The following is a 14,619-nucleotide window of genomic DNA, read 5'->3' as shown; positions in this document are numbered from 1 at the left end:
GCAATTTACATGTGAGTCCGAAACACCCGCAGCAACACTCGCCTCCTGCTCTTTTGTTGGGAATGATACTCCATCCTCCCAGTCGATGGGCTCCAGCAGTCGCCGCGAAGCCATCTTCTCCCCCGGCCGTGATGGTCGCACCTCTGGAGCCGTCGATGGTGCTCACTTTCCACCGACCGGTCTCCGCTCGTTAATGAAAACATACCTTCCAGTGACGAGTAATCTTTGTGCTGCTACAGTCGACCACACCGCAATCATAACTCTCAACAGGATCGGACGGTCGGTCGAGGAGGGCTGATTTTATTCCCCGGGCACCCGCCCGACGCCTAGCGCTGCCCATAATAAGTTTTTTTATACTCCCTCAGTAGGAGTAATATAAAAGTGTTTAGATCACTATCTATTTTTAGTGTTCTAAATGCTTTTATATTAGTTCACGGGGTACTTGTAAAAAAAAAAGGGACTCATTTATTTCACGTGCACCTGCTCTGCTCGTCTCGTCTCGGTGGAGAGGTCGCAGCGCCAATCTCCCACCAAGAAACCAAACCAGCTCCCTCCTCATCCGGCGGCGCCGCCGCCCCGCACGCGCTCCTCCCTCCGGCGGCCGGCGCCCTCCTCCCGCGCGCCCCGCGCCCCTTCCCGGCGGCCACGCGCTGCCACCGGCGACTGTGAGCGGGATCCCGCGCCGCGCCGAGCCGAGCCGACGACGACCCGGCTGACCTAGGTTCGTGCCCTCTCTCGAAATCTCCTTCTCCTCCACGGGGGCCGGCAGCTAGCTCGCGGTTCCCCGGGACTCCACTGGGCGCCTTCCCTCCCTCGCGGCCGCCCCTGGTAGTTCCAATCCAGTAGAGATGTGGTCACCATTTTTGTTTTCTTGTTTGATTCGGGGATATATATCCATCGCCGTCGACGGTTACCACATCACGTCCATTATTATACATACGTTGGATGGCAAGTAATTAATTCTTGGCAGGATTACGGGATCCCCTCCCCTTAATTGCCCGGCCATGCTCTCCCAAAGCAAGAAATCCAAGAAACCAGCTGCACACAGCACAGAGGCATCCGCACAATGTTCAGAATGAGCCTCTGAATCGAGCCTCCGGCGATGTGGACCGATTGTCTTGGTCCCAAGGATGGAACTCAAAACCTTTGGCTCCTTCTCGAGATGCAACGCTTATGTTGTCGTCGCACATCCTAACAAGGGGCAGCGACCACTATCACTATGTGACAACTGTCGTACTAGCACCTTTTTACAGTTGTAGGTTATTTGAGCTCTGAATTGGCCAAGCGCAATTCTGGAACCAAGCTTGCGGGCAACGACAAGGATCGGTTCGATCCATACCCCAATCGATAGTTTTGACAGCCTACACTCGCGTTGTTGGTGATCCTACTCCTGCTTTACCGAGCTCATTCTGTTTTCATTTTTGTGTGTCCTTGGCTTTGTTGACGCTCCTTCGGCCTGGTCTTAGTGTGCTGGTACGGCTGGGGTCTTGGCCCATTCAACGTGCCCGATGCCATCTTGGCCCAAACAAGGCCATATTATATTGCTAAAACAGTGGCTGACAAGAACACATATATAGAAAAGGTGCTAACACTATCTGAATGATAAATGACAAATAACATATACAAAAGTAAAAAAAGCAAACACTAGATCAATTTAAAACTATCCATATCGCAATCCATCATCCGCCCCTGGTTTGATGCGTATGTACCGAACGCGGCTGCAGTACATTCACATCAGTACATCCGTCCGCACTAAAAATTAAGCGCATCCCCATTTTTATACTGGTACCTTTTTCTCGATTTTTGTTTCCTCAATTGGACATCTGAAAATACATGCAGCACCGCTGGATCCACATCCCCTTCAGTACCAGGGCTTGGTCGCACGCTCCATTTGGATCTGACCAGGTACAGGAAAGAAGTCAAGCAAGCCAGGCCCCAAATCCCACCACATCCCAACCACTTCGCCACCGCCGCCGTTCTTCTGCCGGAGCCTACAAAAAGAGTGGTTGATCTCCTCTGCCCGCCACCATAGATCTAGCCAGGGTAACACCCCTTGTGTTGGTAAGTCCTCGATTCGATTTGTCGCAGTTTGATCTTTACTTCCTGACATTAGCAGTCAGATCTTCCAGCCATGAGCAGTCAGATCTTTCTGCGGGATCTGATCCAGTTCTTGGTTACCTAGTTGCCGTGTTTAACTGTAAACTGAAGTGAACAGGAGATGTAATTCATCCTTACCCAAGTAGTTTGAGGGAGTCCTGGACGATACACAGCGGAGCGCTGTCGCCGATGAAGGCGGATCTCAGCCATGGCACCATGCCGACGGTGAAGCCTAGGACCTGCCATGGCAGCCAGCAAGTAGTAACTCATTTTAACTGCTCTGCTCCAGCCTCCAGGGATCTTTGTGTCACCGGCAGATCTTTCGCAGATTTGCTAGGACGTGGCCGTGCCACCGGCAGCTAGAGGGTGGTGCTGGTGGTCTTGCTCTCGTTTACCAGTCCCAGTGCCAACCCAGCGGATTAGATCTATCCATCTAGCAACGTAGCAAGTAGAGGTAACCCGGCCGGCTCTGTGCCGTAGCACAGGCAGTAAAAGGTAACCTGCAGCTAACAATGTTCAGTTAGGAGGCAACATCTTGCCTTTCTTTTTTCTTCTCCTTCCATTCGGAGACCCCATTGTCGCATCAGTTAGCAGTATATGCGTTGGGTGTTAACAGATTCTTCCCCATCGCGTGTCGAGGCATGCATGCTGCCATCTACCTCAAGGGTGTGTAAGTTATGCACAACCAAAAGGTAAATTAGGAACCAAGCTTGCCGGCAATGAGATTTGACAGCGTCCACTTGCTTTGTCGGAGCTGTCCTTGAGGCTGCTCCTGCTTTATCGACCTCGTTCTATTTTTGTCGGGGTGAACATTGTTTTTGTGTCTTATGTGCTTCGCCGAGCTGAGCTCGAGTCTGGTGGCAAGCTGGAGGGCCAGTTCAGGCTCCTTGGGCCTGCTTTCAGTTGGCTGGTACGACCCAGGATCTTGTGCCCATTCAACGTGTCCCAGGCCATCTTGGCCCAAATAAGGCCATATTATGTATTGCTAAAAATAGGTTGACAAATGGATGCCAACAATAATCTGAACTATGAAATGGCAAATAATATATAGAAAAGCAACACTAAAGAGCGGTTGATCTCCTCTGGCCGTCATTATAGATCTAGCCAGGGTAACACCTCTTTTGTTGGTAAGTCCTCGATTCGATTTGTCGCAGTTTTATCTTACTTCCAGTCTTCCAGCCATGATTAGTCAGATCTTTCTGCAGGATCTAAACCAGTTCTTGGTTACCTAGTTGTAGTTTTCTATGCCTTTTTACTGATGCAAAATCTGTGCATATGGTTCTTTGTGCAGATACTTGTTGTATGTGCTGATTTTGGTGGTCTCCTGTGACCCAGCGGGAGTCGAAGTGCTTGACAGCGAGGATGCCTGGTCTAGCTTTACCTAATCATGATGCAGCGTAATCCGCTACCTGCTTTCCTGAAATTTTACTGTTATGTTACCTCATATTATGTTTCTTTTGCTTTGAGTGTCTCTGCGTTGCTGTTTTGCAAACTGCAAGGTTCTGTCACAATCTGGTAGGTAGGTCTGGAATCCAAATTCCGTATGATTTTTTGGCACTGTAGAGGTATACTGTTAATAAACCACTGGATGCTTTCAGTTTTACTCAATGTTGGGATAACCGTGTACTGTGAAGCATGTCAGGTCTGATGTCCTTGGGTTTATATGGGGTTCCATGTGAGTTTTGCTGGTAAATGGCTATCTCTGGCAGTTAGTGATTATTCACTGGGGATCCATGTATTACTGCTGGCTAGTTATGGGAACCAGTCAAGTTGTTCTGTATGATAGTGGATGGTTTCCTTGTTCTTGATATGAGATGGATTCTTCTTTTTCTTTGATGCATCTGTTGTTTGTGTAGGAACAATGGGTTCAGTTACCCCAGGTCCACAGAACAGACGTGTGGTCAGAAGTCAAGAGCTCAGCTATCTCCAGATGATGAACTTTCCGCTAAGGAAAGTTTAGCATTATACTGCAAGCCAGTTGAGCTGTACAATATTATTCGACAAAGAGCCATTAAAAAGGTAACAAGATTTTGTCCCATACTTGTAACTGTTCTTTTATGCATCTTTACTTTTAAATACCAGTGACTCAGTTGAGTTTTGCAGCCCCCTTCGCTTCAAAGATGCCTTCGGTATAAGATAGAAGCAAAACGAAAAAAGAGGTAAAAATATTGAATGATTCTAAAATGAAGTATTTCTCACCCTATGGGTGCATTATTTCATATTTCTGACCTGCGTTTGTTTGTGCTGATAAATGCAGGATTCAGATATCAGTATCGATTTCTGGAAGCACAAATACTCGATTGCCAGCACATGGTATCTTTCCTCTCCATGTTCTGTTAGCTAGATCTAGTAATGATGCTCCAGGTGAAGGGGTAAGCACAGCACCTTTTAAGTTCATGGAAGATAGTGTTATGTGTCTATCAGATGGTCTTTTTTCTTATTGGTAGCTTCACATTGCAGCATTCTCCAATGTATCGGTTCAGCCGGGCTTGTGTCCTGACTTCCTTCTGTGAATCTGGAGACAGTGGCCACACTGAAGCCACATTCACCATCCCCAATATGAAGAGTTTATCAACCTCCCAAGTTCGCAGCCTTGACATTATCCTTATTAGCCGTGGTATAGTCTGCATCCTATGTGATTATTTGTGGGTAACGCTTCTTTGCTGCCACAAAATCTGATTCCAATTTTCTCTTCATTTCAAAAAGGCCAAGGTGGGCAAAATCTTAGTGAAAACTGCTCAGAGAACCATGCGGAGTATTCTTCTCCTCAAAGTAAGTGATGACTCCCTCTGTAACTTAATATAAGACATTTTTTGACACCGTCATAGACTCTAAAAACGTCTTATAAATAGTTACAGAGGTAGTAGTTTGTTATATTGGGGTTAATCTATTTGTTTTTCTCAAACACCAAAATCTTGGCTAAATGGATGCTAGAAGCCATTGCTCAACCTCTGCATCCAAAAGATGGAAGGGGGCAACCTTACTTTACTCTCAAGCTTAATAATATTCAGTATCCAGCACACACCATGTATGAATGCCAAACAAGCAAACCCTTTAAACCACCACCTGCTGCAGGTGGTACACCGAGCGCCTTTTTTTAGACTAGTTAAGGTCAAAGCAATAAACTATCCTAAAAAATGTGTGGTTAGTTTTCGACAAGGACATGCATGCCAAAGTCCCTCTCTCTTGTGGGTAATATAAATTCATCTTTCACCATGTTCATGGGTTTCTCTTTATTGTAGCTTCCACTGTTAGCAAATATAGTCTCAAATTTGTGCCTTTAAATTATTATAAACATAATCACTGGTTTTGTATCTCAGGAATGAAAAATCCATTTGTGGTCTTATTGATGGACTAACTATTGTACATCTGGTACATTTTATTAGAGCTTGGAGGCCAATGTTTCTGGGGTAAAATACCAATTGATTCACTTGGTTCGTCTCTGGATTCTGTAACTTTAAGTTTGGGGCATACTGTGGAATTAACTTCAGAAATAAGTATGAACCCAGGTTTCATAGAGGTATGCTCCAAAGTTATTAATGCACATGTTACATATTCTGACATTTTATTCCATTTTTTCTGCGTATTTGAACTTCAGTTCGATTCATAATTATGGGATAGATGAGCCACCATTGTTATATGACAGTTTCTCCACGAAAAGAAATCACCTGTTTGAGTTTTGGCGATTTATAATGCATATTGCTACATGTACTTTCAACATTTGACTGCCTTTTCTTATATATTTATTTAACACAAAAAACTGTCCGGCTTCATCATATGGTGTAAATTCCCAGTTGTACCCTTATGAGTGGTGCAAATTAATACCTATTCTTTCATTGAAAATTTTCAATGCTTGCTAAAGTGGAGCGATAGGCCTGTAGAACAGTACATGACCTATGGTGCTTGTGGTAAATTGGCAACCAAGAACATGTCAGTGGCAAATTGCAGTGTCAACCAAGAACATGTCTCCTTGTTTTCAGTCTCAGTTTTCTCTAGTATCATCTTTACTTTCTGTGTAAATTGTCTGCTGACTCAGCTTTTCTTCTGGTGTGCACACAGCCATCACTTCTTGAGCATGACAGTTGTTTGACATTTTGTTCTCTAAAGGCAAATGCTACAGTAAGCTCCTTTTCCTTTTCTTTGTGTAATCTAATTGTTATAGCTTCCAAATTTGCCGGGTAAATATTATTTGGAATATAGCAACACCTCAGTTTGCTGAAAATTGTGAGTTACTTCCAGTAGCTTTGCTTAGATCCTCGATCTCTTTATGTTGCAGGGTTCATATAAACTAAAAGCAAGCATAGATGTACAAGAGGCTGGTGCAAGAGACATGCGTTTATCTCCTTACAATATTTACTCATATGATGATGTCCCACAGTCGTTACTACCAAAAATCATAAGGTAACAGTAACTCAACATACATAGCTCATTTCTGAAAAATTAATGAAGCCTGGTTCCCTACTTCTAGTCCTGCCATTATATGAAATGCATGTTCTTAGTGCTTATTACTTTATCCCTCAAACATGAGATTTATTTGCTCTTGTGAGTAAAATACAAATCATTGCATATCATGTTCACTTCTTCTAGTCCTGCCTTTTAGGTGGTCTGGCCTAAAAGCGCATCTGTATCAACTAGGTTGAGTAGATTGCATCTGCTAATACGATTTTCCTCTAGTTTGTGCTGCATTTGAAACAAACTAAGATTCGAAGGAATCTTGTTTTGGGAACCTTTCGGTTCAGATTCTGAGAAACATCAACTAGATCATGTGTTCAACTCTTTGGACTGGGTAAAGAAACCTTCAGAAACTTTCAACACACAACTTATATTTTGTGTTCTGGTGGGAACATGTCCGGGAGCACAGCTGCCTTACAGCACATGGAGGATGTTGCCGACGTAATGTCTTACCAAGTTGCTGGTTGGTGACACCTAATCAACTTTCCCTTAGGCGTGTCAATCAGGCAAATGGCTTCTGGCGCCACCTTGGCTTAGCAACTATGGAAGTGGGGATGAGGAAGATAGGATTTGACGAGGAAATTGAAAGGGGTGACAAGTGAGAAGGCAGAGACCATGCAATGCAATAGGAAAGTAGGGGAGATGGGATGTGTTCATGTCTTGATTGGATTATTGTGTGCTGTTTATGTGGTGAACTGGGGATTGCAAGGGTGTCGACTGGATTCTTATCCAGCAAATTAATATGTTATTCACCCTCAAATTTGCCCTTCGGGATTCTTTTTTTTTTTTGGGGGGGGGGAGGGGAGGGGGGTACATACTACATAGCCTTGAGCACAGGCAGAAGTGAGAAGTCAGCATATCCTGGAACCTGGTTGCGCGTACCCATGGGTTACACCAGGCCTAGTTGTCACATGTTTGCACATTGCTTGAGTAGTTGAGTTCCATTTTTTGTCAAATACACTTCAACTTTGATATATCAAATTTCACTGTAAATGTTGTTTCTACAGGTTACGAACAGGCAATGTGCTCTTTAACTACAAGTACTACAAAAATTTGTACAAAAGCGAAGGTTTGTTCTCTCTCTCTCTCTATCTCCGCCTTGGTCTCTTTTCAGTGCCACTTGTTTGCATCATGTAGTGGCATCTGTCCCATGTCTAATGCTTTTCCCATATCCACATTTTGTATCTTTGTTTGGATGGAAACTAGTGACTTTTCTTTGTATCCATGTTGTGTATGTGGGTAAGGATATTTAGTTGTGACTTGTGGCTTGGTTGGGGAACAAATTAGTCCGGCAGGAGATGAAAACAGGCGCTGAGAGAGGGAGAATAGCAGAAACTAAGATATAAAGGCAGGGACAAAATAAAATGTAAAGAGTTGAGTGTGTGTTTTCTTGCTTAGCTTCAAAAGAGCTTCAATTCAAACCGAAGGCTAAGAAATTAGGACTCTGTATCCTAAGTCTAAACTTAACCAATCTGACTTTGGTATCATGAGTGTTAATACCTATTTTGCATGGAATATTTAAGAACCACCTTTGCCATAGCAAACTCCACATTAACTCAAGAACCTGAAGTAGTATCAGCATTGTGGCAACTTTTTTATTTATGCTACTAAGTTTGTATTGTGTCAAAATATTTGTGATGTGATAATATCCTCGAAGAACTGCAAGACAAGATAGCTTACTTTGGTATCCATTATGTACATGTTTGTGTGTATTGATATACAAGAAAGTAAATTACTAGACCGTTTATGCTGTTAAATTTCTGTTTTGCACATGGTGCTGAAGTTGAAGTCGTCATTTCATTACCAATTTTAGTGATTTTGCTGCGGCAGTATGCTTTTTGAAGCTAAAGGAATACGTTGCAGAAAATATTTTTTTTTGGCAAGAAGTCGTCTCTAGTTTGTTGTACGTCTTTCTGACATCAAGCTGCATCTGACTTTCTTTGACTGCTGTTCATGGTCAAGATCCAGAATGTAGTTTCCTGTTTTGCCTGTTTTTTGCTAGAAGTTATTTCTTATTGATACATTTATTCCTTCTTACCAGTTACAGAAGACTTTACTTGCTCTTTTTGCTTGGTACCATGTGGAAGCTTCAAGGTAAAACCGCAAGATTCATTTTGTTTAGCTTATGTCATGTACCCATATGTTTCCAGTTGCTGCTAAGTGACGGTTCTAAAGATAATTTCACTTGCTACATTTATGAGTAAAGAAAACATTTTTCTTGTTGTTTTGCACCATGACAGTGATGTTTATCTTTCTACTCAGGAAATTCTGCTTTTGTTTTCTTTCTCCATACTTCCACTTCATCTTTTTGTTAAAATCGATATCCTTTTACTTTTTGTTGACTAGAGCCATATCTCATATTGTGATACTAGGGTCTGGAATGCCATTTAACCTCGTCGCATGACCTATTCCGCTACGAGTTCTGGGTTTGTTATCCTCTGAAATCTCCATTGCAAAATCCTTTTCAATCGCACTGTTTGATAATTAGCTCTTTTTTCTTATCGACACAGGTATCTAAAGAGTACCAAGCTGTTAATGTTAGTCTGAAGATTGATACCAGGAGAGAAGAGGTAAGTTGTGATAAAGGATGTTGGATGTACTCGGCATCCATTAACTCAGAAACAAAATGATGTTGGTATATTTGGAAACATTGTCGCTGAATTCAGTACTTTACTAGTGTTTCAAGTATTACATTCGTATGGATGTTACAGTAATACACTCTCAATATTGGTCCTAGCTTTGTTTTGCTTTCTTTGAATCCAAAAGTCAAGGCTACACCCAAGTGGCCCAATTTGGGTGCACCCTTGCCTTTTGAGTTAGCTGGGATCGGTTAGGATCCTGACCCACATGATCTGGGCATAATTTTGACATTCCTGGCTTTAAAGCTCCATTTTCATAAAAAATACTGCTTTAAATTGGGAAAGCTAATTCTCTGTTTATTTCCCAGCTTCTGACTGTTGCAGGAAATGATCCAGGCAGTAGAGTATTTTTCTACCGGTGCGCTCATACTCCATTACTTTCAACAATTCTAAATTCTCTGCCCAATTTTCCTAACTTTGTTCCGTCAGATCATCAAGGTTTAAAAGGTGTAAAATATCAGAAACGACAACTGATAAGACGAAGGATGTATATCCACATATCACGGAATTAGGATCAGCTGGAATGACTGTGCCTGTGGACCAAGATATTGTGGAACCAAGATCACCACGAAATACAGTTCCTCCACCTGCACAAACGACTGAATCAGGATCGTCGAAAGATGCCCAGGACGGGTCTGTGGTGGATTATGTCCCAAAGGAAAATGGTACGTTTCACATATAATGGGCTCTTGGTATATTGAACAAACTACATCCAAGTGGAAACACCATAGTATCTCTGATCTATTATCCAGTATTCAGTCGGTTGAAATGTTTCACATTTCTTATCATGTTTGATGTTTGTTCCTTGAGAAAACAAATTATGTGCTATCGAATGTTGTCAGGGTCCTCAGTTTGTCACCAATTAAGCCTGTTCTTTCAGTGCACCCGTTTCTAAAACCTTGCCCTTATTTGCCACTATCGTCAGCCCTGTTTTGCCAACCCTCAAAATGTTGTCTGATATTTGTGTTGGAATGCCTATCTTGCTGTTTAGTATCCTGTCAGATTGCAGACCCAAATGCGAGTTCTTCTCCCACGCCCCATCCTAATCCCAAACCAACCTCCAAACAATTTTCTTAACACTTCATGCACTGCAGCATGCTAGGAACCCTAGAAGGTTCAGCAATGTCAACCTTTACCTCAGTGTTGATTGTGGTCGATATGGTCTCCTGACTAGCTTTTTTTAGCAAAGTCTCCTGACTAGCTACTGTCTGGTCTCTGGTGAACTGGTTAATTGTAGATTTGTCATTATAATTCTGCTAGCATGCAGAGGAAAACCTACAATATTGCCTGGATTTCTGTTTTTCTTGTGCTCTGGCACTCCTATTGTCGGGGTGCCCTGTCCGCATGTTTACTCTCTTTTCCTTATTCTGGTGGATAACTGATTCGTATATTGCCTGAAATCAGTTGCATATATTGTTCCTGATGTTGCCCATAATTTTCGCGGATTTTCCTGATGTATTCTATATTTTCAGGAATCAATGTACCAGAACGAACAGCTCTACAGTCTGATAGGGCAAGGAAGCTCCTGGTTGATCTAGATGACCCCAGGTATTCTGCTTATGTTCTTGATATCCTGTTACCATTGAATTGTTCCTTGGGGATCTTCTGATGGAAGCTGTTCAACTAACTTGTTTGTTTGTGCTTATATCATCTGACAGTCATGCGCTGCTGAAAAAACGTGAGTTCTTCCATTCTCAGAAGGCACAGGTGAATGAAATCATGTAACACTCAGTTATCTTTTTGTGGATGCTTGTTTTAAATTAGACTTTCACTTCTCTGGTTGCATGTACCTATTGAAGCGGACGTACATGCATATTTATGTCTGCAGTGTAACACCTGCGCATATGGAGGATATTTAAACAATTTATTTACACTTCATTTTATGACTGTATGTATATCGCGTATGGGGAAATTATAGTTGAACCTTTGTGTCTATTATTTCATCTCTATTTCTGCATTGGTATATAAAGCATTGAGTTCAGTCACTCGCAGAGGTCGGTGGAAAGTATTTCCTCTGTAAACTAAAGTGATCTAGTGACCTAAAACGTCTTATATTAGTTTACAGAGGGAGTAGTAGTTATTGTTCCCCTTACTTGTTCTATTCAAGTGTATTAAGTAGAAGGCAAAGTAATTGTTTGATTGTCCTCCAAGAAAGTTCTCCATGCTAGCATGGTGACTAAGTGAGAGCATTGTAGCTGCACACTGTGCATTAGGTGTGGCTCTATCATTTACATCGAGAAGCATACGAGTGTTTTGTTGATACTACATTTTTACTAGTGACTTGTAGATCTATCAGTTTAATGGCCAGCACTGTGTTTCTAGATGAAGCATGACAATATTAAATTTTCCAATATTCTTTTTATGAAAACTTGCTGATGTCAGTTTATACAAATGTACTCACTTGTATTGCAATTTTATGCCCTGCAACTGAAATTTAGCTTGACTGTGGCTTTACATTTTTCTAGAGAATGGAGCTGGATGTACTTTACTCAGATCATGACAGTGAAGACGAACTTGATCATGACATCGCTGACTTCGAAGATAGGACGGTAAGATGTTGTAATCCTCTTGCTCTGCTCATGCAGAAACTTGGAACAATTGCATGCTTCCGCATACAGCTGAGCTCAGTTGATTCCTTTATAAAATATTTGATTCTGATTATTTTAACTTTGCTGAGTACATATGCAGCTGCTTGGTGGTTTTTCTGATGTTGCAGAAGAGGAGAAGCGTATCATGCATATGTGGAATTCGTTTAAGCGGAGACAGAGGTCAGGCCTATCCGCAGCATTTCCTTCTTAGTTCTATCACCGTACACAGGAGAGATTTGACTTGCAGGTTGCAGCAACTATTTATTATTTCGGTGGTACACAGCTTGGGCCGTGGCGAACCGATTCTAGTAGTTTTTACTCATTAGTCATGTTTTAATCATTTTGTTCCTATAAATGCTGTGATGAGAAAAACACAAGGACTAGGTAATTTCCTGGAAGGGCATCGACATAGCTTAGAAGAACCAAATTTTTGCTTAGTTTTGCCAAGTCAATCTGAATGGCTGAATCTGATATATGCCGCAGCAGTATTACTTCTATGATCATAAACTTTCAAGTAATAGCTCATATTATTAAATATTATTAATGGGACACTTAGTTATACCATCTGTCACTGGAATTCTGTAACAAGGACTTGGAGCACCGCTCTCACAATTTTACTAAAAATAGATGGCACAGAAGGCCCCAAGATGTCCAAGTGATGAATACTTACGCTTGTAAAGTTTGAATTATGATATCTGTTGCATTCTCTTCATAGCAAACAGGCACTGGAACTAATAGTCGTGCTCCATCCTGCTTGATTACTTTTTTTGTATGGTAGAAAAGAACCCGTGGAACTAATAAATGTGGTACGTTCGGTTTGCTTGCATCCCAAAGGCACACGTTCCATTTCTCACACCGAAAAGGTTAATTGCAGGATATTAGCTGATGGTCATGTACCTTGGGCTTGCGAGGCATTCACCCATCAGCATGGACAGGAACTCGTGCAGAACCCTAGACTACGATGGTAAACGACTGGTTTAGAGAGCTGCAGCTGTGAATGCCTCACACAGCATACCCATGGCCTGATCTATAATTTCTTATGCTGGATGAACAGGTGCTGGCGGGTCCTTATGATCAAGCTCTGGAACCACGGCCTGCTGAACGGCCGCACCATGAACATCTGCAACAAACATCTTGAGGTCTTGGAAAGCCAACGCGCGGACCCCAAGCAATCTTGACTTGGCAGGAAACATTGGGCAGGTTGAGCAGGGCTGGTCCTCGGTTCCCGCCGACGGTCCAGGCGCCAATGCTTGTGGCGTGGTGGGGCAACATGACACACTTCGATTTCTGGCATCCTCGTCGAGGCTCGCAGAGCTACACCCGAGGGCATGATGATCTCTTACATTGGGGATTAAATTGGGTTGGCCGAATCGGCAAATGTTGTTGTTCTATTTGGATTATTATTTTCATTTCTTATTGACTTGTTTCATGCATTGCTTGAAACACCTATTAACATTGGGAACACAAAAGTTGGGGGGGGTCTGTTGTAGTTGGGGCGGGTGTATGGAACACACAAAAGATTGGTGATATCTGTTGTAGCAGGGGGTCAAACAATATAGGAATGTTGTGCAAATTAATGGATACATTTTGAGTGACTTGGGTTTATGTCGAGCGAGTTACGGGTGGGGGTGTAATGTCATGTGGTTCCTCATAAGTTGCATTTCAGAATTGTGTTCCGTTTGTGATATAATGTTTCGGATAATATTCCCCCTCAGATAGTTACATCTTGCAACGTGATTTTTTTTTTTTTGAATAAGGATGAAACCAAATGGAAATTCTAGCCAAAAGATAGGGGCGGGGTCATGTAATGTAGATATAATGTTTCGGAATTGTGTTCTGTTAGTGCTATACTAGATGTTTTGGATAATATCGCCCTTGAGATAGTTACGTCCCGCAACGTGTGGTGTTATGTTAAATAATGGTAAACCCAAAAGGAGATTGTAGGTTGCTGTCAGCCCACCCGAGTTCGAGTCCCGGCATGGACGCACGGTGCTCACGGAGTTTCTCCTATAAAGAAAAGCCAACAAGGGTTAGCTCTTAGGTTGGTCTCATTTTTTCTAAAAGGAGATTGTAGCCGACAGTTGCGATGGGATGCGATAATATGATCTGCGCGCGATAATATGATCTGTGCAAAGGTTTCATGAACTCTAAACAAGGGTCCGTGGTACGGCGACACGCGTTATGAGCTTCTGATCCCACTAATCATGGCTGATTAGTCCAGCTAGGATGTAATCCAATCATGGAGGCGAACATGGGAGTGGTGCTAGTGCCAATGCACAACACATTGCATTGCCCAAGTCAAAACAGCACCCCACCCAACCCAAAGTGTGGAGCTAAGTGCAGAGCCAGTCCTGATGATCTCATTATGACAAGTTCTTGCTGTCGGCCTGATTGCTTATATTTTATATACTAATGCCCCCATCACCTGCACAAGTCAACGGACGGCAATGGCTTTTTAAATATCTTAAAAATGTGTCCACATCTACTGCTGCTCCAGCAAGATGGTTGAAAAGTTAATTGTTAGGGTCAATGTTTAGCATCAACTACAAGATAGTCCTAATTTTGTGAAGTTCAAAGAAGAAAATAAAACCATGTAATCTTTGACACTTGTCTTATGGTGTTTATATACTGATCAATTACTGGATATGAGCATGTTGTATCACCGCGGACTTATCTTCGCGGCCGCGATGACGGAGCTGGGAGTGCATGGCAAGCAAGGAGGAGAAGGTGATGTGAGATAAACAATAATCATGAGCAAATTGCAGGGCAGATGAGTTGGCCATTGGGATTTTGTTTGACGCAGCTGAACAACAAAGGAGGTGGCGTAGAAGCAGCTGCTAGTA

General features: G+C 42.6%; 1 protein-coding gene across 8 annotated transcripts; it reads left to right on the top strand.

Annotated features, from left to right (window-relative positions):
• The first annotated feature begins 462 nt into the window (after positions 1-462).
• LOC123186887 (polycomb group protein EMF2B) lies at positions 463-13,250 on the top strand. 8 transcript variants are annotated; one of them, XM_044598573.1, is made up of 23 exons: positions 470-721; positions 1,840-2,061; positions 3,389-3,494; positions 3,954-4,116; positions 4,201-4,256; positions 4,355-4,469; positions 4,558-4,714; positions 4,804-4,869; positions 5,484-5,617; positions 6,157-6,216; positions 6,374-6,498; positions 7,557-7,618; positions 8,591-8,643; positions 8,922-8,975; positions 9,060-9,119; positions 9,497-9,546; positions 9,618-9,853; positions 10,661-10,736; positions 10,847-10,895; positions 11,654-11,737; positions 11,877-11,956; positions 12,651-12,740; positions 12,831-13,250. In XM_044598573.1, exons 3-23 carry the CDS (start codon positions 3,460-3,462, stop codon positions 12,952-12,954), a joined length of 1,929 nt encoding a protein of 642 aa, XP_044454508.1. In that variant the 5' UTR covers positions 470-721; positions 1,840-2,061; positions 3,389-3,459; the 3' UTR covers positions 12,955-13,250. The 8 variants fall into 8 exon arrangements, 7 of the variants coding, with proteins under 7 accessions (XP_044454504.1, XP_044454508.1, XP_044454505.1 ...); XM_044598570.1 differs by having other exon boundaries at positions 1,840-2,043; positions 8,922-9,119; positions 9,627-9,853; XM_044598568.1 differs by having other exon boundaries at positions 8,922-9,119; positions 9,627-9,853.
• Positions 13,251-14,619: the final 1,369 nt, after the last annotated feature.

Source organism: Triticum aestivum, chromosome 2A, assembly GCF_018294505.1.
Source record: "Triticum aestivum cultivar Chinese Spring chromosome 2A, IWGSC CS RefSeq v2.1, whole genome shotgun sequence".
Classification (NCBI taxonomy): Eukaryota; Viridiplantae; Streptophyta; class Magnoliopsida; order Poales; family Poaceae; genus Triticum; species Triticum aestivum.
This window is presented reverse-complemented; position numbering and strand designations above follow the sequence as displayed.